The sequence below is a fragment of the Passer montanus genome, unplaced genomic scaffold (assembly GCF_014805655.1).
Source record: "Passer montanus isolate IOZ18808 unplaced genomic scaffold, ASM1480565v1 scaffold123, whole genome shotgun sequence".
NCBI classification, from domain to species: domain Eukaryota; kingdom Metazoa; phylum Chordata; class Aves; order Passeriformes; family Passeridae; genus Passer; species Passer montanus.
Genome location: NW_024359056.1, coordinates 959,028 through 985,602, shown reverse-complemented (window position 1 = coordinate 985,602; position 26,575 = coordinate 959,028). Strand labels below are relative to the sequence as shown.

Below are 26,575 nucleotides of genomic sequence, written 5' to 3'. Positions count from 1 at the left end.
GATCCCTGAGCTATGGGATCTCTGGAATGTGGGATTCCTGGGATGTGAGATCTCCAGGATTCAGGATCTCTGAAATGTGGGATCTCTAGAATGTGGGATTTGCAATCTGTGAGATTTGGGATCTCTGGAATGTGGGATTCCTGGGATGTGAGATCTCCAGGATTCAGGATCTCTGAAATGTGGGATCTCTAGAATGTGGGATTTGCAATCTGTGAGATTTGGGATCTCTGGAATGTGGGATCCCTGGGATATGTGGGATGGGAGATCTCTGGGATTTGGGATCCATGGGATGTGGGATCTCCGGGATTTAGGATCCCTGAAATGTGGGATCTGTGGGATTTGGGATCCATGGGATGTGGGATCTCCGGGATTTAGGATCCCTGAAATGTGGGATCTGTGGGATTTGGGATCCATGGGATGTGGGATCTCCGGGATTTAGGATCCCTGAAATGTGGGATCTGTGGGATTTGGGATCCATGGGATGTGGGATCTCCGGGATTTAGGATCTCTGAAATGTGGGATCTGTGGGATTTGGGATCTTGGGATTTGGGATCCCTGGGATGTGGATTCCATGCCATGTGGGATCTCTGGGATTTTGGATCCCTGGGACTTTGTATCCCTGAGATCTGTGATCTCTGGGATATGGGATCCATGGGATGGGAGATCTCTGGGATATGGGATCCATGGGATGTGGGTGGGATGAAGGAGGAAGAAAAAGCAAAAGAAGCCCCCAGACCCCAATTCTCACGAGCTGGGTGTGAAACCCTTCTCAGGGACAGCCCCAAATCCCAAACCACCAAACCCAGGGAATTCAGAGTGGGGAATGTGGGAAATCTGCCCTGCTCCAGGCACAGTTCACTCAGTTACCACATCCACCAGGTGACAATGCCAATGCCACCTCCAGATGGGACAGTGACACCAGGGGACACAAAGAAATCCTGGGGCAGCAGGAATGGCCTGGCCATGGCTGGGGATTAAATCTGGCTGGATTTTGGGTTCCTTCCCACCCAGACCAGCCTGGAACTCTCTGATCCTCCCTCCACTGAAAGGAAATTTTATTTTATGAACAATTTGGGGAATGTGGGAAATCTGCCCTGCTCCAGGCACAGTTCACATCCACCAGGTGACAATGCCACCTCCAGAGGGGACAGTGACACCAGGGGACACAAAGAAATCCTGGGGCAGCAGGAATGGCCTGGCCATGGCTGGGGATTAAATCTGGCTGGATTTTGGGTTCCTTCCCACCCAGACCAGCCTGGAACTCTCTGATCCTCCCTCCACTGAAAGGAAATTTTATTTTATGAACAATTTCTCCTCCAAAGTTTTAGAAGTTTTTTTTTCTCACCTTGATTTTGTTTTGTTCTCCAATTTTTGTGCAAATTTTAATTCTTTCCTGATTTTTCCCCCTATTTTTTTTCCTGATTTTAAGTTTTTCCTGATTTTTTCCCCCCAATTTTATCCACTTGGGAAAAGTGAAACTGAGAAAAAAAGTGACAGAAATAAATCCCTGGAAAAGCAGCCTGGGGCAGCAGGAATGGCCTGGCCATGGATGGGGATTAAATCTGGCTGGATTTTGGGTTCCTTCCCACCCAGACCAGCCTGGAATCCTCTGATCCTCCCTCCACTGGAAGGAAATTTTATTTTAGGGCTGAACCACTGCCCCTTCAACTTTTAAAAATTTTTTCCCTTGATTTTATTTTTTTCCTAATTTTTTTCATTATTTTTTACCAATTTTCCCCCCAATTTTATTTTTTTCCTGACTTTATTCTTTTCCTGACTTTTGATGATTTTTTCCACTTATTTTATTTTTTCTGGTTTTTTCCCCCCTAATTTTATTATTTTCTGGATTTTTCCCCGATTTTCCCCTGATTTTATTTTGTTCCATTTCCCCTGATTTTAACTTTTTTCCATTTTTTTCTCTGATTTGATTTTTTCCCTGACTTCATTTTTCCTGATTTTTCCCCAAATTTTTTTTTCTGATTTTTTTTTCCAATTTTCCCCTGATTTCATTTTTTTTCCTGATTTTTTCCCCTGATTTTATCCCACTTTTCTCCCTCTGATTTTATTTTTTCCCTGCTTTTATTACATTTTAATGCCTTTTTTTTCCATTTTTCCCCCTTGCTGGATTGGAGACTCTGGCACTTCTGCCTGGATATTTCCAAGTCCCACAAACCCCTTCCCACAGGATTTTTTTAAAATTTAATCCTGAAATTGGAGATTTGGGCCGATGAGAAGAGGAAATTCAGGCTCTGCCAGGGTCAATTTTGGGATCATTTTTATCAGCCTCGATTTTAAATCCCAATCCCAGCCCTGGATTTTCTCATCCCTCACCCAAAACCAGATTTGGATTTAAACTCTCCCCAAACTTTGATTTTGTCAGCTCCAAAAATATCCTTTACCAAAGGAAAATGTCTGGAATTCTGAAGGTCCAGTGAAAGGTTCTGCTCCAAAATTCTGCCCCAAATCCAGGGAATTCTGACTCCAGCACGTGCTGGGTGGGAGGAGCAGGAGTTCAGCACCCAAATTTAGGTGCAATTCAGCAGCTCCAGCCTAAATTCTCTGTACGAAGGTAAAAAACCACAAAAAACAATTTAAATTATCCAGATTTTTACAAGAATTATGATAAAAAAATGTATCCAGTTCTCCAATAATAAAACCATCCAATTTTCCAGCATTTTCCCACCTTTTAAAAGTTTTCCAGGTGAGGAATTAACAAACAAAACACCCACACCCCAAAGGTTCATAGAAATCCCACTTTTAATCATGGACAAACTGACTTTCAAGTAAAATCAACAGTTTTAAATAAAATATAAATTACCAGAGGACTTGGAAAGACCCTGTGCACGTTCTCCTCTGCTTTTCCAGTTCTCTTCACATTCCTGGAGTTTCTGGGAGGTCTCTCCATGATCATGGAACAGAAATTTGGGATTAAAAGCAGCGACTGGTGCCACTGGGAGGGTGAAAAGGGAGGAAATCCTTTTCTCTTTCCAAGGAAAAAAGGAGGGAGCAGAAGTGATGGAAGCAGTTTTTTATGGAAGCACAGCATTGGATGTGAGGGATTTTCCTTCTCCATCCCAGGAGTGATTCCAGAAGGGAAAATCACCTAAAATGTCCTAAAAGGGGGTGGTTTTTGTTGGTTTTTTTTTGTTGTTTTTTATCCCTGCTTTTGGAACTTCCCATTCTTTGAGACTCCAAAGTGAGAGCAGGGATGGCAATGCTGGAATCCAGCAAGGAAAATCCAAGCTCCTTGTGGGATTTCAGCCTCTCCCAAAGGTGGGAACTCATCCCATCCTCTCCTGCACACCCCCAAGTGCAACATTCCCAGCAAAGTTTGTTATGGAAGCACAGCATTGGATGTGAGGGATTTTCCTTCTCCATCCCAGGAGTGATTCCAGAAGGGAAAATCACCTAAAATGTCCTAAAAGGGGGTGGTTTTTGTTGTTTTTTTTTTTGTTGTTTTTTATCCCTGCTTTTGGAACTTCCCATTCTTTGAGACTCCAAAGTGAGAGCAGGGATGGCAATGCTGGAATCCAGCAAGGAAAATCCAAGCTCCTTGTGGGATTTCAGCCTCTCCCAAAGGTGGGAACTCATCCCATCCTCTCCTGCACACCCCAAGTGCAACATTCCCAGCAAAGTCTTTTTTTTTTTTTTTGGCATTTTTCCCTCACCACCCCAACTCCGCTTCTCCAAAAGGGGCAAAAAAAGGAGGAACCCTGAGGCAAAAATGGCTTTTTTCTGTGTGTGTGTGTGGATGGATCCTCCACCCTGGAGCCTAGCCCGGGATTTTCTGCGGGGGGAGCCCCTCCTGCAGCCAGAGGGGAGGGGAGGGGCCGCTGGGCAGCAGCCGGCGGTGGATGCGGCGCAGGCGGAGCAGGTAGAGCAGGATGGAGAGCAGCACCACCAGGAAGCAGGCCAGGAACAGGTAGTGGTTGTACACAAAGGAGAAGCTCCTCCAGTGGGAGTGAATCCCACGGAAATTCTCCTGCTGGATGTCCCTGGAAAAGAGCACAGGGAAAACGGGGACGTCTTAGAGGCAAAGATTCCACGGCCAGCTTGGGGGAGTCAGAGCTCATTTGGTGGAATAAGAAAAAAACCCAAGTTTGGGCTCTAAAAAGCACAAATTGGGGCTCAAAAAAGCATAATTCCCATCCCCAAAATCCTCTCCCAAAGGCCTTTCTCAGATTTTCGAGAGGATGTCTTTGGAAAAGAGGAGAGGGACAATGGACAGGCTTTGGAGGCAAAATTCCCCTTCCAGCTGGGTTTAGGGTAGGAATCAGAGCCCATCTTGGGGAACAGGATCGAAAACGCACAATTTGAGGCTCTAAAAAGCACAAGTTCCCAACCCCAAAATCCTATCCTAAAGGCTTTTCTCAAATTTTTGAGAGGATGTCCCTGGAAAAGAGCACAGGGAAAACTGGGACATCTTAGAGGTAAAATTCCACTGCCAGCTTAGGGGAGTCAGAGCTCATTTGGTGGAATAAGAAAAAAACCCCAAGTTGGGGCTCTAAAAAGCACAAATTTGGGCTTGAAAAAGTATAATTCCCATCCCCAAAATCCTCTCCCAAAGGCTTTTCCCAGAGTTTTGAGAGGATGTCCCTGGAAAAGAGGAGAGGGACAATGGGCATGTTTTAAGAGGCAAAATTCCACGGCCAGCTTGGGGGAGTCAGAGCTCATTTGGTGGAATAAGAAAAAAAGCACAAGTTTGGGCTCTAAAAAGCACAAATTGGGGCTCAAAAAAGCATAATTCCCATCCCCAATCCTCTCCCAAAGGCTTTTCCCAGATTTTTGAGAGGATGTCCTTGGAAAAGAGGAGAGGGACAACGGGCACGTCTTAGAGGCAAAATTCCACTTCCAGCTGGGCTTAGGGTAGGAATCAGAGCTCATCTTGGGGAACAGGATCTATAAAGTACAATTTGAGGCTCTGAAAAGCACACATTCCCATCCCCAAAATCCTCTCCCAAAGGCTTTTCCCAGATTTTTGGGAGGATGACCCTGGAAAAGATCAGAGCACAATGAGAACGTCTTAGAGGCAAAATTCTGCTTCCAGCTTGGTGGGAATCAGAGCTCATTTGGTGGAATAAGAATAAAAAGCACAAGTTGGGGCTCTAAAAAGCACAAATTCCCATTCCCAAAATCCTCTCCTAAAGGCTTTTCCCAGATTTTTGAGAGGAAGTCCCTGAAAAGAGCAGAGGGACAACGGACAGGCTTTGGAGGCGAAATTCCATTTCCAGCTGGGCTTAGGGTAGGAATCAGAGCCCATTTTAGGGAACAGGATCTATAAAGTACGAGTTGAGGCTCTGAAAAGTACACATTCCCAATCCCAAAATCCTCTCCCAAAGGCTTTTCCCAGATTTTTGAGAGGATGTCCCTGGAAAAGAGCAGAGGGAAAATGGAGGCAAAATTCCTCTTCAGGAATCCAAGCCCATTTTGGGGACGAGGCTCTAAAATCCCCAATTTAAGGGATCACCACCTCTTCCCACGCCACAACTGCCCTTCCCCAAGCTCCCCCAGACTGCAGGGGTACCTGAGGGGCAGGAAGCGGGTCCGGTAGAGGATGGCCCCCAGGGTCCACTGCACCTCCTTGTCGTAGACCTGCAGCGCCGTCTTCAGGCTCCCGTAGCTCTCCGGGAAGGAGAAGCCCCGGTGGAAAACCTCGAACATCCAGGCGGACTTAAAGCACTGGAACCTGGGGAGAGCAGGGGGGTCAGCCAGGAAATGTGGGGTCAGCCAGGAAATGTGGGGTCAGCCAGGAAATGTGGGGTCAGGGACAGTGGGATCAGGCAGGAAACGTGGGATCAGGGGTAGTGGGATCGGCCAGGAAATGAGTAATGGGATCAGGCAGGAGAAATGGGATGAGGGACAGTGGGATCAGTTAGGAAAAGTGGGATCAGGCAGGAGAAATGGGATCAGGGCCAGCGGGGTCAGCCAGGAAATGTGGGGTCAGCAAGGAAATGTGGGGTCAGCCAGGAAATGTGGGGTCAGGGACAGTGGGATCAGCCAGGAGAAATGGGATCAGGGACAGTGGGATCAGGCAGGAACTGTGGGGTCAGCCAGGAAACGACAAATGGGATCAGCCAGGAGAAATGGGATCAGGGACAGTGGGATCAGGCAGGAAACACAGGATCAGGGACAGTCAGAAAACATGGGATCAGCCAGGAAATGTGGGGTCAGGCAGGAAACGTGGCGTCAGGGACAGTGGGATCAGGCAGGAAAAGTGGGATCAGCAAGGAAATGCGGGATCAGGGACAGTGGGATGGATCAGCCAGGAAAAGTGGGATCAGCCAGGAGATATGGGATCAGGGACAGTGGGATCAGGCAGGAAAAATGGGATCAGCCAGGAAACACGGGATCAGGGACAGTGAGATCAGTCAGGGACAGTGGGATCAGTCAGGAACAGTGGTGGGATCAGGGACAGTGGGATCAGGCAGGAAACGTGGCGTCAGGGACAGTGGGATCAGGCAGGAAAAATGGGATCAGCCAGGAAACACGGGATCAGGGACGGTGAGATCAGTCAGGGACAGTGAGATCAGTTAAGGACTTTGGGATCAGTGGGATCACTGAAGGAGAATGGGATAAGCTCAGCTCAGCATTACAGCAAATGCAGGGCATAATTAAACACAAAATTCTCAGCTTTTCCAAGTTTTTTTCCCACTTCCATGAAATGGAAAGGCCCTGGCAGTCCTGGGATTAGCCAGGAACAGTGGGACCAGTTAAGGACATTGGGATCAGTCAGGGAGAATGGGATAAACTCAGCTCAGCATTACAGCAACCACTGGGCACAAGTGGTTGAGCTGAGTTTATCCCTATCAAACAAGGAATTCTCAGCTTTTCCAAGTTTTTTTTCCCACTTCCATGAAATGGAAAGGCCCTGGCAGTTGGGTGGGATTAGCCAGGAACAGTGGGATCAGTCAGGGAGAGTGGGATAAACCCAGCTCAGCATTCCAGTGACCGCGGGGCACAATTAAATATGGAATTCTCAGTTTTTCCAAGGGGTTTTTTCACAATTTTCAGGCCTTTCCCAAGTTTTTTTCCCACTTCCATGAAATGGAAAGGCCCTGGCAGTTGGGGGGGATTAGCCAGAACAGTGGGATCAATCAAGGCGAAGGAGATAAGCTCAGCTCAGCATTCCAGTGACCACGGGCCACAATTAAACACGGAATTCTCAGCTTTTCCAAGATTTTTTCCCACTTCCATGAAATGGAAAGGCCCTGGCAGTTGGGTGGGATTAGCCAGAACAGTGGGATCAATCAAGGAGAAGGAGATAAGCTCAGCTCAGCATTCCAGTGACCACGGGCCACAATTAAACACGGAATTCTCAGCTTTTCCAAGGGGTTTTTTCACAATTTTCAGGCCTTTCCCAAGTTTTTTTCCCACTTCCAGTGATGCACAGGCAGAGAGGCCCTGGCAGGAGGGAGGTCCGGGCCAAGCCAGGGCCAAGCCCGGCCCCGCTCACTTGAGGCGGTGCAGGTCCGCGTGGGGGGCGTAGAGGCCGCGCTCGAAGCGTTCCCGCAGCACCGACCACCGGGTGGCTCTGGGAATATCCAGCAAGGCAACTCCCAAATTTCATGGGAATATTTTAATCCACACTTGGAATTTGGGGTGGAATTAATGTTCTATTTTCTGAGAATATCCAGGATCCCAAATTTTGTGGGAACATTCTAATCTACATTTGGAATTTGGGATGGAATTAATGTTCAACTCTCTGGGAATATCCAGAAGGCAACTCCCAAATTTCATGGGAATATTTTGATCCACACTTGGAATGTGGGGTGGAGTTAATGTTCAACTCTTGGAATTTGGGGTGGAATTAATGTTCAACTGTCTTGGAATATCCTGTAAAGAAAATCCCAAATTTCATGGGAATATTTTGACCCGCATTTGGAATTTGGGGTGGAATTAATGTTAAACTGATCCCTTTTTTTCACCTATGAGCTTTAGCGAATTTAGGAATTTGGGATTTCTTACAGAATTTGAAATTTCTTAAGGAATTTGGGATCTCTTAAGGAATTAAGTTCTGCTGCAGGACTTTGGGAACAAAATCCTTGTGGAGAGATGCTCTAAATTAGGAATTTATCTCCATTTTTCACCAGTGCAGCTTCAGTGAATTTAGGAATTTGGGATCCCTTAGGGCAATCCCTTTTGTTTCAGGACTTTGGGAATGATATCCTTGAGGAGGTTCTAAATTAGAAATGGATCTCTTTTCTTTTACCTGTGCAGCTTCAGTGAATTTATGAATTTAGGATCTCTTAAAGCAATGTTTTGCTGCAGAACTTGGGGAACAAAATCCTTGTGGATGTTCTGAATTAGAAATGGATCTCTTTTCCTTTACCTGCGCAGCTTCAGTGAATTTATGAATTTGGGACCTCTTAAAGCAATGTTTTGCTTCAGGACTTTGGGAATAAAATCCTTATGGAGAGCTGTTTTTAATTAGGAATTGATCTGTTTTTCCACCTGTGCAGCTTTAGTAAATTTATGGATTTAGGATCTCTTAAAGCAATGTTTTGCTTCAGGACTTTGGGAATAAAATCCACATGGAGAGCTATTCTAAATTAGGAACCGATCCCATTTCTGTCACCTTCACAGCTTCAGTGAATTTATGAATTCGGGACCTCTTAAGTGAATTTGGGACCTCTTAAAGCAATGTTTTGCTTCAGGACTTTGGGAATAAAATCCACATGGAGAGCTGTTCTAAATTAGGAACCGATCCCATTTCTGTCACCTTCACAGCTTCAGTGAATTTATGGATTTAGGATCTCTTAAAGCAATGTTTTGCTGCAGAACTTGGGGAACAACACCGTTGCAGATGTTCTAAAGCAGAAAAGGATCCCCTGTCTCTCACCTGCGCGGCCCTGGCGAACCTGGCGGCGCTGTAGTCGCCGCCCATGCGCAGCACGTCCTCGGTGCAGTAGTAGAACTCGGAGAAGCCGTAGAACTCGCTGCTCTGCAGGTGCACGGGCGGCTGGAAGACGCCGTTCAGGGAGCCGCGGGTGCCGTTGGTGCGGTTCAGCAGCGGCTGCAGCCGCTCCCGGCACAGCTGGAAGTCGCCGGTGCCGCGCAGGTGCAGCGTCAGCCCCCGGTGCCGCAGCTCGTCCTGCGCGTCCCGCGGCAGGCACGGGTCAGGGAGAGGGGCCTGCGGGCTGAGCCCGGCCTGCCTGGGCAGGGAGAGAGCAGCTAGGCCCGGCTTAGCAGGGCTCGGGACAGAGATCAGCCAGGCCCGGCTTAGCAGGGCTCGCGACAGAGATCAGCTAGGCCTGGCTTAGCAGGGCTCGGGACAGAGATCAGCTAGGCCCGGCTTAGCAGGGCCGGGGACAGGGAGAGAGATCAGCCAGGCCCAGGACAGGGAGAGAGATGAGCTAGGCCTGGCTCAGCAGGGCTCAGGACAGGGAGAGAGATCAGCTAGGCCCGGCTCAGCAGGGCCCGGGACAGGGAGAGAGATCAGCCAGGCCCGGCTTAGCAGGGCCTGGGACAGGGAGAGAGATCAGCCAGGCCCGGCTCAGCATTGCCCGGCTCAGCATTGCCCAGCTCAGCCCAGCCTGGGACAGGGGCAGAGATCAGCCAAGCCCGGCTTAGCAAGGCCCGGCTCAGCCCACGCTGCCTGCCCAGCAGCCTGGGAACAGGGACAGAGCTCAACAAGGCCCAGCTCAGCAAGGCCCAGCTTACCAAGCCCGGCTTAGCAAGGCCCGGCTCAGCCCACGCTGCCTGCCCAGCAGCCTGGGGGACAGAGAGAGCTCAGCAAGGCCCAGCTCAGCAAGGCCCAGCTTAAATTTCCACTTTTTCAGCTGAACCCGTGACTGCAGTTCCTGAGGAGGAATCCCTCTCCGCTTCCCAGAGTTTCCCTTCCCACACTGAAGTGCTGGGATCTCTCCACAGAACATCCAGGATCATTCCCACCTTTCCAGGGCCACCTCCCACCAGCCCAGGCTGCTCCAAGCTGACCTGGGGCACTTCAGCTTCTCTGGGAATCCCATCCCAGCCCTCACCACCCTCACAGCCAGGAATTCCTTCCATAAATCCAACTTAAATTCCGCCTTTTTCAGCTGAACCCATTCCTCCAATTCCTCAGCCTGAATCCCTCTCCACCTCCCATCTTTTCCCTTCCATAATTCCCATGCCATTCCATCATTCCCACCTTTCCAGGTTGACCTCCCACCAGCCCAGGCTGCTCCAAGCTGACCTTGGACACTTCAGGGATCCAGGAGCAGCCACAGCCCCTCTGGGAATTCCATTCCATCCCCTTCAGCACCCTCACATTGGGAATTCCCTCCCCAAACCCAATCTCTCCCCTTCCCCCACTGAAGTGCTGTGATCTCCCCACAGAACACCCAGGATCATTCCCACCCTTCCAGGGCCACCCCCCACCCCCCCAGGCTGCTCCTCGCTGGCTCTCCCAGCATGGAGCAGCCCTGTCACTATGACATCTTTATCAAAATCCTTTGTTAGGATTTTTCTCCTATTTTAGTTGAGAAACCTCAAAAAAGAAATGCAAACAATAACCATCTGCTGCTGTGGAATGTGCTCTGGACATTGTCTGTCAGGAGATGCACCTTTGACTGGTCCATGTGAGACTTTTACTCAATGACCAATCATGGCCTAGCTGTGTGGGCCCTATGAGTCATGAGCTTTTGTCATTATTCTTATCAACTTATTATTCTTATAGCATGGAGCCGCCCTGTCACTATGACATCTTTATCAAAATCCTTTGTTAGGATTTTTCTCCTATTTTAGTTGAGAAACCTCAAAAAAGAAATGCAAACAATAACCATCTGCTGCTGTGGAATGTGCTCTGGACATTGTTTGTCAGGAGGGGCACCTTTGACTGGTCCATGTGAGACTTTTACTCAATGACCAATCATGGCCTAGCTGTGTGGGCCCTATGAGTCATGAGCTTTTGTCATTATTCTTATCAACTTATTATTCTTATCAACTATCTTACTATTCTTATTCAACTCTCTGCTGCTGTGGAATGTGCTCTGGACATTGTTTATCAACAGGTGATTCTCTGACTGGTCCATGTGAGACTTTTTACTCAATCACCAATCATGGCCTAGCTGTGTGGACTCTTTGAGACTCTTTGAGAGTCTTTGAGACTCTTTGAGAGTCACGAGCTTTTGTCATTATTATTTTTCTTTCTTTTCTAGCTTTTTGATGAATCTTTTCTTTCTATTCTTTTTAGTATAGTTTTAGTATAGCATATAGCATAATGTAATGTAATAGAGCTTTTGTCATTATTCTTATCAACTTATTATTCTTATCAACTATCTTACTATTCTTATTCAACTCTCTGCTGCTGTGGAATGTGCTCTGGACATTGTTTATCAACAGGTGCATCTCTGACTGGTCCATGTGAGACTTTTTGCTTAATGACCAATCATGGCCTAGCTGTGTGGACTCTTTGAGACTCTTTGAGAGTCTTTGAGACTCTTTGAGAGTCACGAGCTTTTGTCATTATTATTTTTCTTTCTTTTCTAGCTTTTTGATGAATCTTTTCTTTCTATTCTTTTTAGTATAGTTTTAGTATAGCATATAATATAATGTAATGTAATATAATGTAATGTAATGTAATATATGTAATATAGTGTAATATAGCGTAATATAGTGTAATGTAATGTAATATAATGTAATGTAATGTAATATATGTAATATAGTGTAATATAGCGTAATATAGTGTAATGTAATGTAATATAATGTAATGTAATGCAATGTAATGCAATGCAATGTAATGCAATGTAATGTAATGTAATGCAATGCAATGTAATGCAATGTAATATAATGTAATGTAATGCAATGTAATGCAATGCAATGCAATGCAATGCAATGCAATGTAATGCAATGCAATGCAATGCAATGTAATGCAATGTAATGCAATGTAATGCAATGCAATGTAATGCAATGTAATGTAATGCAATGTAATGTAATGCAATGTAATGCAATGTAATGCAATGTAATGTAATGTAATGCAATGCAATGTAATGCAATGTAATATAATGTAATGTAATGCAATGTAATGCAATGCAATGCAATGCAATGCAATGCAATGTAATGCAATGCAATGCAATGCAATGTAATGCAATGCAATGCAATGCAATGCAATGTAATGCAATGTAATGCAATGTAATGCAATGCAATGCAATGTAATGCAATGCAATGCAATGTAATGTAATGCAATGTAATGCAATGTAATGTAATGTAATGCAATGTAATGTAATGTAATGTAATGTAATGTATATATAATATAACATAATGTAATATAACATATCAACCTTCTGGAACAGACTCAAGGTCCTCATCTCCTCGCTCATCCCAGAACCCTGGCAGCCAGGCGTGCAGCCCCACCCCAGGGAGCCAGGTACCTGTTCCTGAGGAGGCTGCTGGCCAGCAGGCTCTCCTCGTACCTCGCCCGCGCCGCGTTGCCGCCGAAGCCCAGGAAGGTGGCCACGTACACGCGGTACACGTGCTCCGTCTGGTGGGCATCGCAGCCCAGGTTCACCTCTGCCAGCAGGCTCTTGGCCACCTCCTCCTGCAGCAGCAAAACAGGGATCACTGGGATCATCCTGATCCTAAAACGAATTGTTTGGGATGTCTCAGACACCTTTAAGTTCACCCCTCACTCATCTCTTTCAAGCTTCCCTCTCCTGTCTGTGTGTCCTGCACTCTGCATAAAGGATATTCCCACAGGATTGTGGAGGTGTTCTGCTTGGAAAAGATCTTGAAGGTCATCAACCCAACAGCAAAATCAGGAATCACTGGGATGATCCCGATCCAAAAATGAATTGTTTGGGATGTCTTGGAGGCCTTTAAGTTCACCCCTCACTCATCTCTTCAGTGCTTTCCTCTCCTGTCTGTGCTTCCTGCATCCTGATCCAGCAAAATCAGGAATCACTGGGATGATCCTGACCCCAAAATGAATTGTTTGGGATGTCTTGGAGGCCTTTAATTTCACCCCTCACTCATCTCTTTAGTGCTTCCCTCTCCTGTCTGTGTGTCCTGCACTCTGCATAAAGGATATTCCCACAGGACTGTGGAGGTGATCTGGTTGGAAAAGATCTTGAAGATCATCAAGACCTTTAAGTTCACCCCTCACTCATCTCTTCAGTGCTTTCCTCTCCTGTCTGTGCTTCCTGCATCCTGATCCAGCAAAATCAGGAATCACTGGGATGATCCTGACCCAAAAATGAATTGTTTGGGATGTCTTGGACACCTTTTACTTCACCCATCTTTCATGCTTTCCTCTCCTGTCTGTGTGTCCTGCACTCTGGACAAAGGATATTCCCATGGTATTGTTGAAAAAGATCTTGAAGATCATCAATCCAACAGCAAAATCAGGAATCATTGGCATGGTCCTGATCCAAAAATGAATTTTTTGGGATGTTTTGAAGGCCTTTAATTTCACCCCTCACTCATCTCTTTCAAGCTTTCCTCTCCTGTCTGTGTGTCCTGCACTCTGGACAAAGGATATTCCCATGGCATTGTTGGAAAAGATCTCGAAGATCATCAACCCAACAGCAAAATCAGGAATCAATGGGATGGTCCTGATCCCAAAATGAATTGTTTCGGATGTCTTGGACACCTTTAATTTCATCCATCTTTAGTGCTTTCCTCTCTGTCTGTGTGTCCTGCACTCTGGATAAAGGATATTCCCACAGGATTCTAGGAAAAGATCTTGAAGATCATCAGCAAAATCAGGAATCATTGGGATGGTTCTGATCCTAAAATGAATTTTTTGGGATGTCTCAGACACCTTTAATTTCACCCCTCACTCATCCCTTTAGCACTCCCCTCTCCTGTCTGTGTGTCCTGCACTCTGCATAAAGGATATTCCCACAGGATTGTAGATTTGTTCTGCTTGGAAAAGACCTTGAAGATCATCAGTCCCAGAGTCCTGAAGTGCCACACCCGTGGTTTTTGGATATTCCCAGGAATGAGAACTCCACACTGCCCTGGGCAGCTTTTCCAATTCTTTCCAGCCCTTGATAATCAGTTATTTGAGGAGTTTTCCTCAGGGATGATCATCTCCCACATTATTAGGAAAATCCAAGATTATTTCAGAGGGAGAGCAAAAGAAAAGAATTTTCCTTGGGAATTATCATCTCTCCCATATTTTTTGTTTAAAAAAAACAGGATTACTTCACAGGGAGAGCAAAAAAACCGAGTTTTCCTCAGCAAGGATCATCTCTCCCATTTTATTTGGAAAATCCAAGATCATTTCACAGGGAGAACAAAATAAAAGACTTTTCCTTGGGAATGGTCATTTCCCACATCATTTTGAAAAAGATCACTTCACAGGGACAGCAAAATCTTGGAATTTCAAATTCCTGGCCCTGCAAAGCCCAGAATTGCTTCTGTGGAGCCTGGAATTTTCTTCTCCCATGGAAAAATGTGGATTGTGGCTGCTGAATTCAGTGCTTCACTTCCCCCCTCATTCCTGATTCCCAGGAGAGATTCCATGACCAAAATTCCCATTTTCTATCCATTTATGCTCAGATAAACCCCCCCCCACAGGCAGGAATTTTCATCCCTGGTTTCCCAGCTGATATTTGACTGGAGCTGCTCTGGAGCCAAATGTCTCAATTTTAATAATTCCAAATATTTTCTTACACCCTTTGTTAATTAAAACAGAGAAATTAGGGAATTAATTAGGGAAACGTCATTCCACAGGATTTAAAAACTCAATTTATCCATTATTAGAACAGAGCCAAACATAGGGATTTGATGCTGTTTTTCCTTCAGATAATTCCCAATTAATTTCATGGGAAGTTCAGCTTGAAAAACTCAGGAATTGTTCCAGAGCTCAGTGGAATTGGAGCAATTTATGTTCAGTTTGGGACAAAGCAATTCTGTGACATTTAGAACTAATTCCATTTCTGGTAAAAATTAAGGAAAAAGTAATTTTTATGGGAAGTTTTACTTAGGAACCACCAGGAATTTTTGGGTTTTAAGCCCCAGGAGGCAAATTTTGGAACGTAAGGGATTTAAAATGGTGCACAAAGACTAAAAATGAAGGATTAATGCAAGATTTGAGCAATGGGAATGAAAAAAAACAAAGGAATTATTTGGGAATGGAATGATGGAGGATTCCAAAGGATGGGAAAGAAAGGAAAATGTGTTAAAATTAGCCCCGAGGGAAGGGGAATTCCTGGATAATGACCTGGCGAGGGGAGGCAAGGCTTACACTTTGGGGCACTTCGTAGGCGATCTGCGTGGAGACCCCGCCCATGTCCAGGATGCCCACGGTCCTCTTGCGGAAAATGGGATCGTGGTGCTCGCTGCCAGGGACCTGCACCTCCACCACGGCTTCATCCTCTGGGAAACAGAAAAATCCATGGGAAAAATCAGTGGGAAACAGGGAAAAATCCCTGTGCTCGCTGCCAGGGACCTGCACCTCCACCACGGCTTCATCCTCTGGGAAAAAACGGGAAAAATCCATGGGAAATAGGGAAAAAATAAATGGGAAACAGGGAAAAAATCCCTACACTCACTGCCAGGGACCTGCACCTCCACCACGGCTTCATCCTCTGGGAAAAAACGGGAAAAATCCATGGGAAAAATCCATGGGAAACAGGGAAAAATCCCTGTGCTCCCTCTGCCAGGGACCTGCACCTCTAGCACTGCCTTGTCCTCTGGGAAAAATCAGTGGGAAACAGGGAAAAAATCAGTGGGCAACAGGGAAAAATCCATGGGAAACTGGGAAAAATCCACGGGATACTGGGAAAAAAATCACTGCACTTGCTTCCTGGGATCCGCACCTCTGCCACTGCCTCGTCCTCTGTGAAAAACATTGGAAAAATCAGTGGGAAATAGGGAAAAATCAGTGGGAAACAGGGAAAAATCAGTGGGAAATAAGGGAAAATCAGTGGGAAATAGGGAAAAATCAGTGGGAAATAAGGGAAAATCAGTGGGAAATAAGGGAAAATCAGTGGGAAATAGGGAAAAATCAGTGGGAGACTGGGAAAAATCCATGGGAAACAGGGAAAAAGGGACCTGCACCTCTAGCACTGCCTCGTCCTCTGGGAAAAACATTGGAAAAATCAGTGGGAAAGAGGGAAAAATCAGCAGGAAATAGGGAAAAATCAATGGGAAATAAGGGAAAATCAGTGGAAAGTAGGGAAAAATCAGTGGGAGACAGGGAAAAATCCCGGGGATCCAGCCAGGGAGGGTGCAGTGGAGCTGCTGTTTGTGGCTGTTAAAGCTCCAGGGGGGAGTGGAGCCAACCCAACCCCTGCAGCAGCTGCCAACATCTGGCTGGAACTGCATCCCCACATCTGGAAATGCAACTCCCATGTTGGAACTGCATCCCCACATCTGGAAATGCAACTGGCATGGCTGGAACTGCTTCCCAACATCTGGAAATGCAACTCCCATGTTGGAACTGCATCCCAACATCTGGAAATGCAACTGCCATGGCTGGAACTGCATCCCAACATCTGGAAATGCAACTGCCATGGTTGGAATTGCTTCCCAACATCTGGCTGGAATTGCATCCCCGCAACTGGAAATGCAACTCCCACGTTAGAATTGAATCCCACATCTGGAAATGCAACTCCCATGGTTGGAACTGCATCCCAACATCTGGCTGGAATTGCATCCCAACATCTGGCTGGAAAATCCCCACCTGGAGCCCCAGCCCCCCCCCAGCTCCTCACCATCGTCCGTGTGCTCAAATCTTCCAAGGACAAAGTTGATCCCAATCCATGCATAGACTCCTGCAGGTGGGAATAAAGCAGATCTGGAACTTCAGGAATAGCTGGATTATCAACTTGAAAGCAGATTGAAACATTTCAATTTATTTTTTTTTCTGTGTGAGTTCAGTTCTGTTATTGCTCATTTTTATTTTCAAATTGTAGAAGTGAAACATTCCTGGGAAATCATTCATTCCATCAGGAATTCCTGGTGATTTTCTCCTCTCCCAGGTCAATGCCATGACAAAATTCCTGGCGGAATGAATTAAAGACACTTTGATGTGTAAAATTCAGGAAAGAATTGAAGGAAATGAAATTTTAAAGGGATTTTAGGGCTCTGGTGATCACATAAAAATATCCCTGCTTTCAAAATCATCTCAACCTGCAAAGTTCCTTCCATCAGGAATGTTGTGATTGATCCTTCCCCTCCCTCTGGAGGAAATGGATTCAGTGCCATTAAATTTTCAGGGATAATCCGCAAAGATTTGGCCAATCAGCATTTGAAAAAGCAACAAAACCATCCCAATTATTCTCTTGGAAATCCCAACTATTTTCCAGCAACAAAAAATTCACCCAAAATCCCTTGGAAATCCCAAATATTTTCCAGATTCAATTCCATTAAAGGAATTCCTAAATAACTCCAGAGCGCCCACCTCTTCCTGGGGACTGCGCGAGGGGAATGAGCAATCAGGCTTCCGCACCGACACGGCACATGTCGCTGTCACCCGGGAGGGGGATGCCAAGGGGAAGAGGCTCTGGTGATCACATAAAAATATCCCTGCTTTCAAAATCATCTCAACCTGCAAAGTTCCTTCCATCAGGAATGTTGTGATTTATCCTTCCCCTCCCTCTGGAGGAAATGGATTCAGTGCCATTAAATTTTCAGGGATAATCCGCAAAGATTTGGCCAATCAGCATTTGAAAAAGCAACAAAACCATCCCAATTATTCTCTTGGAAATCCCAAATATGTTCCAGACTCAATTCCATTAGAGGAAATCCCAAATATTTTCCAGATTCAATTCCATTAAAGGAATTCCTAAATATTTTCCAGATTGAATTCCAGTAAATTTTCTTTTTTTCAGCAAACTTTGGCCCATCAGGAGCTCCCACATCCCCACACTCCACAGGAACAGAGGAATGTTCCTTTCCTGAGGAATAAAGGCTCTCAAGCAAAGCAGGGTTGGAAAAACCAATAAAAAACACCCCAAATAATCCCTTAGAAATCCTCAATGTTTTCCAGATTGAATTCCATTAAATTTTCAGGGATTATCAGCAAAGATTTGGCCAATGAAGATTTGAAAAAGCAACGACACTATCCCAAGTACCCTCTTGGAAATCCCAAATATTTTCCAGACTCAATTCCATTAGAGGAAATCCTAAATATTTTCCAGATTTAATTCCATTAGAGGGAATTCTAAATATTTTCCAGATTCAATTCCAGTAAATTTTCAGGGATAATCAGAAAATATTTGGCCCATCAGGAGCTCCCACCATCTCCTGAGGAACAAAGGCTCTCAAGAAAAGCAGGACTTGAAAAAGCAACAAAAACACCCCAAACCTTCCCTTGGAAATCCCATTTCCCAGATTCAATTCTATCAGAGGAAATCCCAAATATTTTCCAGATTCAATTCCATTAGAGGAAATCCTAAATGTTTTCCAGATCCAATTCCAGTAAATTTTCAGGGATAATCAGCAAACTTTGGCCCATCAGGAGCTCCCATCACCCTCAGACTCCAGAAGAACAAATGAATATTCCTCTCCTGATGAATAAAGGCTCTCAAGCAAAGCAGGGTTTGAAAAACCAATAAAAAATACCCCAAATCATCCCTTGGAATTCCTAAATGTTTTCCAGATCCAATTCCAGTAAATTTTCAGAGATAATCACCAAACTTTGGCCCATCAGGAGCTCCCACCCCCGCACTCCAGAGGAACAGAGGAATATTCCTTTCCTGAGGAATAAAGGCTCTCAAGCAAAGCAGAATTTGAAAAACCAGTAAAAAATACCCCAAATCATTGCTTGGAAATCCCAAATATTTCCCAGCCACTTTCCCAAGGCCCACCTACCTTCCTGCTTCCCAGAAATCACCTCAGCGTGCGAGTCAGAGAAGAGGAAATCGAAGTGCACGGGGATGTCCGTGAGCAGATCCTCCAGGATGGCCTTCTGCTGGCTGCAAAATTCCACAGAAAAGGCTTAAAAAAAGCTGGGATTCAGCTGGAATTCCCCAAAAACCCAGCAGGAATGACCTCTCGGGCAGGATCCTCATGCCTGCAGTGCACAGGATGTAGAGAGGGGTCTCCTTGTGCTTGGAGCGCGGCACGTGCTCGGCGGCGAAGCTCAGCAGGGGTGAGATGTAATCACTGACCTTGTCAGGAGAGCTGGCAAACTCAGAAATTCCTGGGAAAACACAAAAGTGGGAGTGCAGCAGCTCCAGCTGCAGCATTCCCTGGAAAATCCTGAGCAAAAGAATGAAGAGAAGTGGGAAATCAGCTGTAAAAATTATGGAATTCTTATTTTTGGTGGTGCTTTCCTCTCTTAACTCCCTGCGTTGTAAAGGAAATTTCCAGGTTTCTTTGGGACTGGTTTGCCAGGAATTTTAAAGTCTGGAATAGGGCAGGAGGGAGAGGTTTTTCATGGGACAGCAACAGGAAAAGGTGGTGTTGAAAATCAAAGCAGGTACTGGGAAAACCATGGAATTTCCCCATGATTTCCTCTCCTAACTGTGCTTCCTGCACTCCAAAGGGGCTGGAAAAGGGAAATTTCCAGGTTTCTTTGGGATTGGTTTGTAGGAAGTTTTGTGGAGCTCAAACCTGGAATGGGGCAGGAGAGAAAGGTTTTGCCATGGGACAGGAAAAGGTGATGAAAATCAAACAAGGAGCTGGGAAAAACATAGAATTTCTCCACAACTTCCTCTCCTAACTGTGCTTCCTGCTCTCCAAAGGGGCTGGAAAAGGGAAATTTCCAGCATGGAACAGCTCCAGGTTTCCTTGGGATTGGTTTGCAGGGAGTTTAAAATAAGGAATATAAGGAAATAGAGGAAAATAAGGAAAAGATAGGGAAAAAATGGGGGGAAAATGGGTGAAAAAAAAGGATGAAGGTGACACTGAGCACCCTTTAGAACTTAAATAAAATTTGTGTTGGTGTGATATTTTTTACATAATTTATTTACATAATTATTTACATAATTATTGATAATAATTGGCTGAAATAACTTCACAGGAACACAATTATTTCTTCATCAAATAAAGAGAATAAAGGTAAATTATAACAGGACCAGCACCTGCCTTATCCATGGCCAAACCTCTCTCTCCTGCCCCATTCCAGACTTCAACTGCTGCAAATCAATCCCAAAGAACCCTGGAGCTCTCCCAGCTGGAAATTTCCTTGGAGTGCAAAAAGCCAAGTTGGGGGAGGAAATAATGGAGATGTTTTCCATGATTTCCATGTTCCTCCTGGTGTGATTTTCCTGCTCATTTTCCTGTTGCTGACACTCCCTTGTTTCCCTCCTGCCCCATCCCAGGCTTAAGCTCAACAACACTCCTGCAAACCAATCCCAAAGAAACCTGGAGCTCTTCCACACTCACAACGTGGAAATATCCTTTATCCAGGCACCTTGGAGTGCAGGAAGCACAGTTAGGAGGGGAAATCTTGGAGAAATTCCATGTTTCTCCCAGTACCTGGCTTCATTTTCATCACCACCTTTTCCTTTTCCTGTCCAATGGACAAAACTCTCACTTCTGCCCCACTCCAGACTTAAACTCCACAAAACTCCCTACAACCAACCCCTAAAAACTCTGGAGTTGTTCCACACTCACAACATGGAAATTTCCCTTATCCAGACCCCTTGCAGTGCAGGAAGCACAGCTAGGAGAGGAAATAATGGAGAAATTCCACGTTCTTGCCCATACCTGGTTTGATTTTCATCACCACGGGTTTCCTGGAGCTGTCCCTCATCTGCTGGATGTCCAGTTGGTCATGGGGACAGCACCTGCCTTATCCATGGACAAACCTCTCCCTCCTGCCTATGTTAAACTTCAACCTCCACTAAACTCCCTGCAAACCAATCCCAAAGAAACCTGGAGCTCTCCCACCTGGAAATTTCCCTTATCAGCCACTTTGCAGTGCAGGAAGCACAGCTAGGAGAGGAAACCATGGAGAAATTCCACATTTGTGCCAGTATCTGGTTTGATTTTCATCACCACGGGTTTCCTGGAGCTGTCCCTCATCTGCTGGATGTTGTGAGGACAGCACCTGCCTTATCCATGGACAAACCTCTCCCTCCTGCCTACTTCAATCTTTAACCTCCACTAAACTCCCTGCAAACCAATCCCAAAGAAACCTGGAGCTCTCCCACCTGGAAATTTCCCTTATCAGCCCCTTTGCAGAGCAGGAAGCACAGCTAGGAGAGGAAACCATGGAGAAATTCCACGTTTGTGCCCGCACCTGGTTTGATCTTCATCACCACGGGTTTCCTGGAGCTGTCCCATGGAAAACCCTCTCCCTCCTGCCCCATTTCAGTGTTAAACTCCTGCAAACCAATCCCAACGAACCCAGGAGCTCTCCCACCTGGAAATTTCCCTTATCAGCCACTCTGCAGTGCAGGAAGCACAGCTAGGAGAGGAAACCATGGAGAAATTCCACGTGTTACCCATACCTGGTTTGATTTTCATCACCACGGGTTTCCTGGAGCTGTCCCATGGAAAACCCTCTCCCTCCTGCCCCATTTCAGTGTTAAACTCCTGCAAACCAACCCCAAAGAATCCTGGAGCTGTTCCATGCTCTCAAGGTTGAAATATCCTTTATGCAGCCACTTTGCAGTGCAGGAAGCACAGCTAGGAGAGGAAACCATGGAGAAATTCCATGTTTTTTCAGTACCTGGTTTGATCTTCATCACCACGGGTTTCCTGGAGCTGTCCCTCATCTGCTGGATGTCCAGCAGGTCCTTGGGGTTGCCGTTGTGCCGGGGCCAGCAGTACACGAACACCCTGGAGCCGCTGCTGCCGCAGTCCACCACGATGCCGTAGCTCAGGTTGGGGTTCCCGGTGTCCGTGGCCTCCGTGTCCGTCACCCTGGCCAGGTACCTGGGGAAAATGGGAATTGCTGCAGGGGATTTGGCTCCCTGTGGGTGTTTTGGTGAAAATCACACTCAGAACTGGGTGGGTTTGGGATGAGTTGGGTGGGAGTTTAAATCTCATCCAGTGCCACCCTCAGGGACACCTCCTGCTGTCCCAGGGGGCTCCAGCCTGGCCTTGGGCACTGCCAGGGATCCAGGGGCAGCCCCAGCTCCTCTGGAATTCCAGCCCAGCCAGGAATTCCTTCCCAACATCCCATCTCTCCGTGCCTCTGGCAGAAGGAGGCCATTCCTGCCCCTATGTCACAGAAAATTCCAAGAGAAGTGTGTCACCGTGATATTTCCTGAAAAATCCTCTTTGCCCAGGATTCTTCTCCTGGGAAGCTCAGAAGCCTCAGAGAGTGTTTTGCTGCTTTGGAATGTGGCTGGGGATTGTTTATCCAGCATGTGAACTGTTCTCACTTAATGACCAAGCAAACAAATGACCAATCCAGCTGTGTCAGGACTCAGGAGAGTCAGCAGTTCTCATTATTCATTCTTGTTATGCCTTCTGTCTGTATCCTTTCTCTATCTTTAGTATAGTTTTAGTACAGCATTCCATAATACAATATAATAGAATAGAATAATAAATTAGTCTTCTAAGAACATGGAGTCAGATCCAATCACTTGTCCTGAGGACCCCAGAAACTACCACAGAAGTGCCAACCTCAAGGATCAAATTCCCACAGCAAATGGCAAAAGCAATTCCCAAAAAAATTTTATTATAGAGAATTTTCATCCCTACAGCTCCTACAGAGGCATAAAATATAAACCCCTGAAAAGCCTCCTAAAAAAAGCAGGAAATGTTTTCTTTTAGGCAAGATAAAGATGGATGGGGAAAGCTACTTTCTGTACCACCAACACAACCTGAGAGTGTTTCCCCTTTCCCCCCAAGCTCTATTTCCTTCTTTTCCGTGGAATTCTTTTCCCTTTTCCCCCCAGAGCTCCACTTCTCTCTTTTCCATGGAAATCTTTTCCTCCTTTTCCCCCAAGTTCAATTTCCCCCCTTTCCTCCCAGAGCTCCATTTCCCTGTTTTAAATGGAATTCTCTCCCTTCTCACCTGTGGAATCTCCCATTCCGGGCTCAGTACTTCCCTCAGACCAGGCACTCCCCCTTTCCCCCAGGCTCCATTCCCTGTTTTCCATGGAATTCTTTCCTCCTTTCCCCCAGGCTCCACTCCCTGTTTCCCATGGAATTCCCTCCCCTCACCTGTGCAATCTCCTGTCCTGGGCTGTCCTGCCATACTTTCCACAGATCAGGAGACCTGAAGTGTTCCCCCTTTCCCCCAGGCTCCATTCCCTGTTTTCCATGGAATTCTTTCCTTCTTTCCTCAGAGTTCCATTTCCTTGTTTTCCATGGAATTCCCTCCCTCTCACCTGTGGAATCTCCCATCCTGGGCTGTCCTGCTGTATTTCCCACAGATCAGGAGCAGAGAGCAGAGCAGCATTTCCCCTTTCCCCCAGACTCCATTCCCTGGTTCCCATGGAACTCCAGCCCCTCTCACCTCTGGAATCTCCCATCCCAGGCTTGGCGCTTCCCGTGGATCAGGAGCAGAGCACCACTTCCCCATTCCCTGTTTCCCATGGATTCCCTCCCCTCTCACCTCTGGAATCTGCCATCCCAGCCTGGTGCTTGCTGAGGATCAGGAGCAGGGAGACCTGTGATTGTTCCCTCTTTCCTCCAGGCTCCATTCCCTGTTCCTGTGGAATTCCCTCCCCTCTCACTTCTGGAATCTGCCATCCTGGATGTGGTGCTTCCCGTGGATCAGGAGCAGAGCAGCATTTCCCCATTCCCCAGGATCCATTCCCATGGATTCCCTCCCCTCTCACCTGTGGAGCACCTCCCAGGCGCGGTGCTTGCCTCAGATGGGCAGCAAGGAGCAGAGCAGCATTCCCAAGGATTCCCTCCCCTCTCACCTGTGGAATTTGGCCTCCCAGGCGCGGTGCTTGTCGTGGATCAGGAGCAGAGCAGCATTTCCCCGTTCCCCAGGCTCCATTCCCTGTTTCCCATGGAACTCCAGACCCTCTCACCTGTGGAGTTTCCCCTCCCGGGCGCGGTGCTTGCCGCGGACCAGCAGCAGGGAGCAGAGCAGCAGCGCCGCCGCGGCCGCGGCCGCCCCGAGCAGCAGCAGCTGCCGCAGGGACGCGTTCAGCACCCGGGGACACCCCACGGGCGACAGGCTGAAGTGCCACGAGGCCGGCAGCAGGCAGGAGATGCTGAGCCTGGAATCCCAAGGGACAAACGAGAGGACTGAGTGATGGGTTTGGTGCTGAACGCGGGAAAATTCCGATGGAATTCCCACTCCTGCCCCACCCCTGGGAGGGGGGCTGAGGAGGATGGAAGGATCCCGTGGGATTCGCTGGGTTTGGGGCTGCAGCTCCTTTTTACCTCCTGCCTTTCTTTCAAAATCTCAGGAAAATTAGAGCCAGGAAGGAGGGAAAAGCCTGGCTTGGGATTCAGGGAATGGTCCTGGAGAAATCTGGGAGGACCTCAGGGCAGTCCCCAGGGCCTGAAGGGGCTCCAGGAGAGCTGGAGAGGGACTGGGGACAAGGATGGAGGGACAGGGAATGGCTCCCACTGCCCGAGGGCAGGGATGGATGGGACACTGAGGAGGGGCTGGGATGGAATTCCCAGAGGAGCTGGGGCTGCCCCTGGATCCCTGAAGTGCCCAAGGCCAGGCTGGAGCCCCTGGGACAGTGGGAGGGGTCCCTGCCATGGCAGGGTGGGATGATCCCCAAAGCCCCTTCCAACCCAACCCATTCCAGGATTCTGCTCTGGATTGAGAGGACTCAGGACACCATTCCCGTGATTAGGTTCCCTGTCCTTCCCTCCAAAGCCTCTCCACTGGTCCCACAGTCCCTCTGGGACCCTTACCTGCCCATTGTGGGAGCGGGGCAGCACAGGAGCTCAGGAGCCTCAGCCGGTGACCTCGGAGGGACCAGGAACATCCCACGTGCCCTGAGCCATCCCGGCTCTGCTCCTGGGGAAAGCAAGGCAGCTGGATCCCTCAGAGCCCGGGAGATCCCTGAGGCAGCTGGATCCCTGCTCAGGGAGATCCCTGAGGGAGCTGGATCCCTGCAGAGCCCTGGGAGATCCCTGAGGCAGCTGGATCCCTGCAGAGCCCTGGGAGATCCCTGAGGAACACCCTGGGATGGGACCCTTCCCTTCCCTTCCCTTCCCTTCCCTTCCCTTCCCTTCCCTTCCCTTCCCTTCCCTTCCCTTCCCTTCCCTTCCCTTCCCTTCCCTTCCCTTCCCTCCCTGGGCTTTCCCGGGTAAGGAAAGCAGGAATCCAGAGGAAAGCAGGACTCCAGAGGGGTGGAACACGGGATCACCCCGGGCACGGCGGGAGGGGCTGGGATGGCATTCCCGGAGGGCTGCCCTGGATCCCGGCCCCAGGCTGGAGCAGCGGGGGTGCCGGGCTCGGTGCTGAGGGGGATTTGGGCGCTATTTAAGCTCCTTCCCACCCACAGCACGTTCTGGGACCCCCGGCAGGATCGAGCACCGGCAAAACTCGAAAGGAAAGAAGGAAATGCAGGAATGGCCCCTCAGGGAGCAGCCGGGGCTGTCCCGGGGGAAGATCCCGCCCGAGGGGCCACCGGGGCGCTGAGCCGGGAACGGAGGGGACATGGGACACCGGGATGGGGACACCGGGATGGGGGTAAGGGATAGGGGAACGGGATGGAATAGCGGGACGGGGGGGAAGATCCCACCCGAGGGGCCACCGGGGCGCTGAGCCGGGAACGGAGGGGACATGGGACACCGGGATGGGGGTAAGGGATAAGGGAACGGGATGGAATAGCGGGACGGGGAAACGGGACGGAGGCAAGGACGAGCAAGGGACGCGGCGCGGAACGAGCCGGTCCAGCCCCCGCCCGGCCCCACGGCCGCCACCGTCCCGCAGGGCCCCGCCCGGCTCCCCCCGCACCCCGCGGCCCCCGGCGATCCCGGCCCCGGTCCCGTTCCCATTCCTGGTCCCATTCCCGTTTCCATTCCCATTCCCGTTCCCATTCCCCGGTCCCATTCCCCGGTCCCGTTCCCATATCCCGTTCCCGATCCCGTTCCCGATCCCCGGTTCCGTTCCGGCCCCGGGCCCGGTCCCATTCCTGGTCCCATTCCCGTTTCCATTCCCATCCCCGCTGTTTCCCCCTCTCTCTCTCTCTCTCCCCCAACTTCACCTCCCGGGCCGCCCCATGGCAACCGGCCTACGCCACTTCCGGGTGCGCCGCCGGACGTGACGCAGAGCGCGCTGACGTCACTGCGGGACCGAGAAGGGATTCCCCGGGGGCGTGGCTTAGGGGCGTGGCCATGGTGTGGGCGTGGCCACGAGCCGCGCGCGCTGCCGGTAAAACCAGCAAAAATCGCTATAAAAACACCGTTAACGGCAGAAACAGGCATTTATGGCTATAAATATACCACAACGGAGAAATAGATAACACTTATAGCCATAACTTTGTCAATGTTGTGAAAGATATAAAATTTGTAGCTAAAAACGTGACTATATTTTGAAATATATTCAATTCGTAGCTAAAAACGTGACTATATTTTGAAATATATTCAATTCGTAGCTAAAAATGTGACTTTATTTTGAAATATATTCAATTTGTAGCTAAAAACGTGACTATATTTTGAAATATATTCAATTCGTAGCTAAAAACGTGACTATATTTTGAAATATATTCAATTCGTAGCTAAAAATGGGACTTTATTTTGAAATACATTCAATTCGTAGCTATAACTGTGTTGCTGTTTTGAAATATATAAAATTTATACTTACAAGTGTGTCAACATT

The 26,575-nt window shown here is 47.8% G+C and overlaps 1 protein-coding gene across 3 annotated transcripts; it reads right to left on the bottom strand.

Moving 5' to 3' along the window:
* Positions 1-3,441: 3,441 nt before the first annotated feature.
* Positions 3,442-26,027, bottom strand: ENTPD4 (ectonucleoside triphosphate diphosphohydrolase 4). Of its 3 annotated transcripts, XM_039698327.1 has the most exons (13): positions 25,962-26,027; positions 24,661-24,766; positions 23,817-24,008; positions 21,551-21,756; positions 18,922-19,072; positions 18,742-18,845; positions 16,641-16,700; positions 15,146-15,300; positions 12,351-12,517; positions 8,791-9,152; positions 7,454-7,529; positions 5,525-5,686; positions 3,442-3,995 (listed from the first exon to the last, which is right to left on the bottom strand). In XM_039698327.1, the coding sequence occupies exons 2-13, from the start codon at positions 24,732-24,734 to the stop codon at positions 3,773-3,775; spliced, it is 1,932 nt and encodes a 643-aa protein (XP_039554261.1). In that variant the 5' UTR covers positions 24,735-24,766; positions 25,962-26,027; the 3' UTR covers positions 3,442-3,772. The 3 variants fall into 3 exon arrangements, with proteins under 3 accessions (XP_039554261.1, XP_039554259.1, XP_039554260.1); XM_039698325.1 differs by lacking the exons at positions 3,442-3,995; positions 5,525-5,686; positions 7,454-7,529 and having other exon boundaries at positions 8,732-9,152; positions 15,146-15,399; XM_039698326.1 differs by lacking the exons at positions 3,442-3,995; positions 5,525-5,686; positions 7,454-7,529 and having other exon boundaries at positions 8,732-9,152; positions 15,170-15,399.
* Positions 26,028-26,575: the final 548 nt, after the last annotated feature.